The sequence below is a fragment of the Hydra vulgaris genome, chromosome 08 (assembly GCF_038396675.1).
Source record: "Hydra vulgaris chromosome 08, alternate assembly HydraT2T_AEP".
NCBI classification, from domain to species: domain Eukaryota; kingdom Metazoa; phylum Cnidaria; class Hydrozoa; order Anthoathecata; family Hydridae; genus Hydra; species Hydra vulgaris.
The window spans coordinates 40,966,736-40,971,033 of record NC_088927.1 but is presented as its reverse complement, the minus strand read 5'-3'; the positions used below and the strand labels follow the sequence as shown (position 1 = coordinate 40,971,033).

General features: G+C 28.1%; 1 protein-coding gene across 1 annotated transcript; it reads left to right on the top strand.

Moving 5' to 3' along the window:
- Nucleotides 1-2,348: 2,348 nt before the first annotated feature.
- LOC105847122 (muscarinic acetylcholine receptor M3) lies at nt 2,349-3,831 on the top strand. The gene has a single exon (XM_065803723.1). It carries the CDS (start codon nt 2,403-2,405, stop codon nt 3,627-3,629), a length of 1,227 nt encoding a protein of 408 aa, XP_065659795.1. The 5' UTR covers nt 2,349-2,402; the 3' UTR covers nt 3,630-3,831.
- Nucleotides 3,832-4,298: the final 467 nt, after the last annotated feature.

The window sequence follows — 4,298 nt, the reverse complement described above, 5'->3', positions numbered from 1 at the left end:
CCTAGATCATTTTCTGAGTTAGTAGATTTGATATTAGGCTTTATTTGTTTCAATTGATTGTACAAATTATAGACATAAAGTTTGTTTTAGTTGTCTAGGTGTAGAGATGAACATTTTTCTATATTAAATTTCATCTACTTATTTAGTTATACAGTCAACCAAAATACTATTATCATTTCAAATCTTTTTTGTATAGTTGTATAAAGCTTGTAAAAGAAAAAAAAAATACTCAACCAAAACCGAAGTAGGGGAAAGGCGCCTATGATGGCATAGCGCCTATGATGGCATACCGGTCATATTTCCATTAAAATTGGTTTTGGTAAAAAAATGATTAGACCTACATGACTATACTGGCTTTACATTAGTTTTAGTGAAAAAACGTCCCTTGTGCACAAGAATTGTTTTTATAATCAACAAAAATCGATTTTGGGATGTGCTGTTGTAGTTTTATTTCCTTCATATATTTAAGATTGTGATTTTACTATTAACTGTGCAGAAATGAAATTTTCATGCATTTTATATTCAAGTTTTGTGCATTTAATGGAATAGTTACTTTAATTTTATCTTTTGAACCGAGCAGACACAGCTTGTTTTAATGAAAATGATGACTTTTACCCATGATGGCATACTGACGAGTTGGGGGTGTTGAAATATTGACGAGTTGGGAAAACCTATTTTTTATAAGAAAAACTTATTATTAAGTAAAGTTAAAAGAAAGCGATGCTCCAAAATTTTTTTTTGGTTCAAAAAATACGTAAAACGCGATATATCCTATGCGCATGCGCAAAATTTTACAATGCTGGTGTGTAGCATGAAATAGTAAATTAGGATGGTTTCGAGTAATTTCTGGCTTTTCTGAGGAAAGACTTTAAGGTTAAATGAAATCATTAAGTTACCCTCGATCCTAACTAGCCCCATCCTCCCCTATGCCATCATAGGAGCAGTGGTTGCCTATGATGGCATACTTGTGCTTTTTTTTACAATAAGAATAACTTATAAAAAAAATAAAAACTGATGAAAACTTCCAGGGTAATTATTGTTCTAGATGTAACAAGGAATGTATCCATATCAAAACTTTTATTATTGGTCTTCAGGATACTGAATAATGAAGCTTCAAAGTTAAGTATGCCATCATAGGCGCCTTTCCCCTAATTATTACGTCAAAGTTATTTTTACTTTGTTTTTGGTTAAAACGAAGTAAGAAAAACCTGGACGTTCAAATTAATATCGAAACACTTAAAAACTGATTAAAATAAAAGTTTTGTAGAAAAGATTTCAAAAAAAACTTAAAAACCGCAAATGTATTTAATAATTTATAATTATTAATTAGCATTTTTTGCATTAATAATTTTATATATTAAAACTTTAGTATTTATTAAATGTTATCGAAACTATTAAACTAATACGTATGCAAAAATATAGAGATGCAGCGGTGCGTACGTACACCAGGAGCCGTATTCTCATCTCTCTGTTAAACTTATCAGTTAAGTCAAAAATTACTTTTTTAACTAAATTAATTTTCCTTAATAAGTTTTCTGACACTGTGTTAAACAGGAAAAAATGTGTGTTCCTACATAACATACAAATCTCATTGCATCAACTTATTTTTTTATTGAAGCAGGTCGTTATAAAATATATCAACAAAGGTTTGCAAAAATATCAACATACTATAAGTCGCAATATGCAGATTGTGTTTATTTTACCCAGTTTTTTTATAACTCGCAACAATATAATAAATATGTTATAAAGCCAACAAAATGATTTCATTTATAAAAATTAAATCAAATGTAAATAGAGTTTTAAAGGCACGGTAAATTCGAGTTCTTAAAATTAAATACAAACAAGTATAAATATCTACCCTTTCCATTATCGCTACAAAGCTTAAAGTCAAAAATGTGAAATTTGATTATATTTTTTCTATAGATTGTTAACAGATATTATAAATATATCTATAATATGTAATAATAAAACCATACATTTAAAGAATGGTATTTGAAAACATTGCTTTTCGCAACTTTTTACGAATAGAAATGAAGAAAAGACCGAAATAATAGCTTTAAATAAAAATAAAGTATTGAAGTAATGTTTTTCTTTTGAGTTTAGAAAAGCGTAGATTTTTAATTTGCTGTGTTTTTCATGTTTTATTATATCATTAAATAATAAATAATGTTATTTAAGACATATATATATATATATATATATATATATATATATATATATATATATATATATATATATATATATATATATGATATATATATATATATATATATATATATATATATATCATATATATATATATATATATATATATATATATTTGTATACTGAAAAACTGTTTTAGATTTATAATTACGCACAAGCAATTTTATATTACGGTAATATTCAAATCATCATTTGACATGAGTTTTTACAATATCTCAATACCGTATGGCTGCTGTGATAAAAATTCTGGTTTATTTCAACATAACAGTTCGTACGTAAAAGGTGTTCTTATTTTATCAGGGGTAGGACTCTTAAGTCTGATCACCATTTTTGGTAATCTTCTTATTATTTTAGCATATTACAATAACAGAAAAGTTCGAAAGCTTGCAAATATTCCAATAGTTTCGCTTGCGGTTACAGATATGTTTATTGGATTGTATCCTATGAATATTAACGTATTAGAATCAGCATTAGGGAATTGGCCTTTAGGCCATGTTATGTGTAATATATCGCTGACATTAGACTACGTATCCGTTCAGACTTCTATTAACCATATACTGTTAATTAATTTTGATCGTTACCTATCAATTAAATTTCCAATGAAACACCGGTTACAGCAAAAGACTTCAAAAACTATTTTTAGAATATTTGCTGTATGGTTTTTTAGTTTTTTAATATGGATTCCTTATATAAACAGCTATTTCTATGTTTATAGAGATAATTTTGAGCACAAAAACTGCTACAAGAACTTTTCAGGTCAAAACACGTCTACATTTAAAACTATCTTTCTTATCATTACCTCTGTTCTGGGCTATTTCATGCCCCTGGGTATTGTTTTGGTAATTTATTTCAAGATGTATCATATTATTAGGTCGCAGCTCAAGGAATCAACTCAAAATCGTTGTACTTTTCCATCCCAAGAAACTTCAAGAATTATGGAAGGAAGTAACGTTGCTTGCTGCTCCATAAGTTCACCTAACCCCATTGGAATTAGCTGCTATATAGTACCTTCAACAAACTCTATAAAACTAACCCACGAAGATCAAAAGAAACAGCTTGATTTAATAATAAAACAAAAGCGTTTACTTAGACACAAGAAGTCATTACGGATGATTGCAAGCATTATTTTAGCATTTGTTGTTACTATGTTACCTCTTAATGCTCAATGGTTTTTAAATGGGGTTTGTAAAAAGTGTTATGATGAATCGCTGTTTACAATTTTTAATTTTATGACTTATCCTAATTCAACAATAAATCCGTTCCTCTACGCTTTTGTAAGTCGGACTTTTCGGTTGCAGTTTAAAAGAATTTTATTTAGAAAGAAACGACTTCGAGAAGCTGAACAGCAAGCTAGAAGTAATTCCGATTATGTACGACCGACTGAACAAAAAATTAAAGACTTTGATGTAAGCGAGTCTTCTTAATAGAAAACTGTTTCTGGAAAATATTTTGAACAGCATTAAACTGTTATTGTTTTTGCTTTTTTTAATTGTCCATCTAATAAAAAATAAGAGGAAACCACGTTGGCTTTCAATTAATAGTCATTAATTATTTGAATGGCGCAAACTAAAGTAGAATAGCTCAAAAAATGGCTATTTTGCGCAAGCAAAAATTTACATGATGAAGTATTTTTAGTGTGGACCTAAGTTTTTTTCTTTTTTTTTGTTTTAGATAAAAGACTCTTTGATTTATTTAATCCGCATTATTTTGTTTCTTATACGTTTATACATACAATAGTTCAGCAGCCGTATTCACATCTCTCGGTTAAGCTTAACGGAGCTTTGACTTTATGTTGGTGTTTATTATTTTGTTTCAGATGAGTTTATTTTATTGATTAAAATTTAACTTTAAATTTAACGCATAAGGTTTCACATTGGTGTGTTGAAGCAAACTTTTACAACCGGAAACAATTTTTATTGTTAACCTGTTTTTTATATATAGATCAGGGCTTAAAGTTTTTGTTGTAATACAACAATTATAAGGACTCACCTCCACAAAACAATAGTTTTAAATTATAAATTCCGCATGAGATATATTTTGTAAATAATTCAAGGGTTTATCAAGGGTTATAAAAAATCCCACATTAGAGTTAG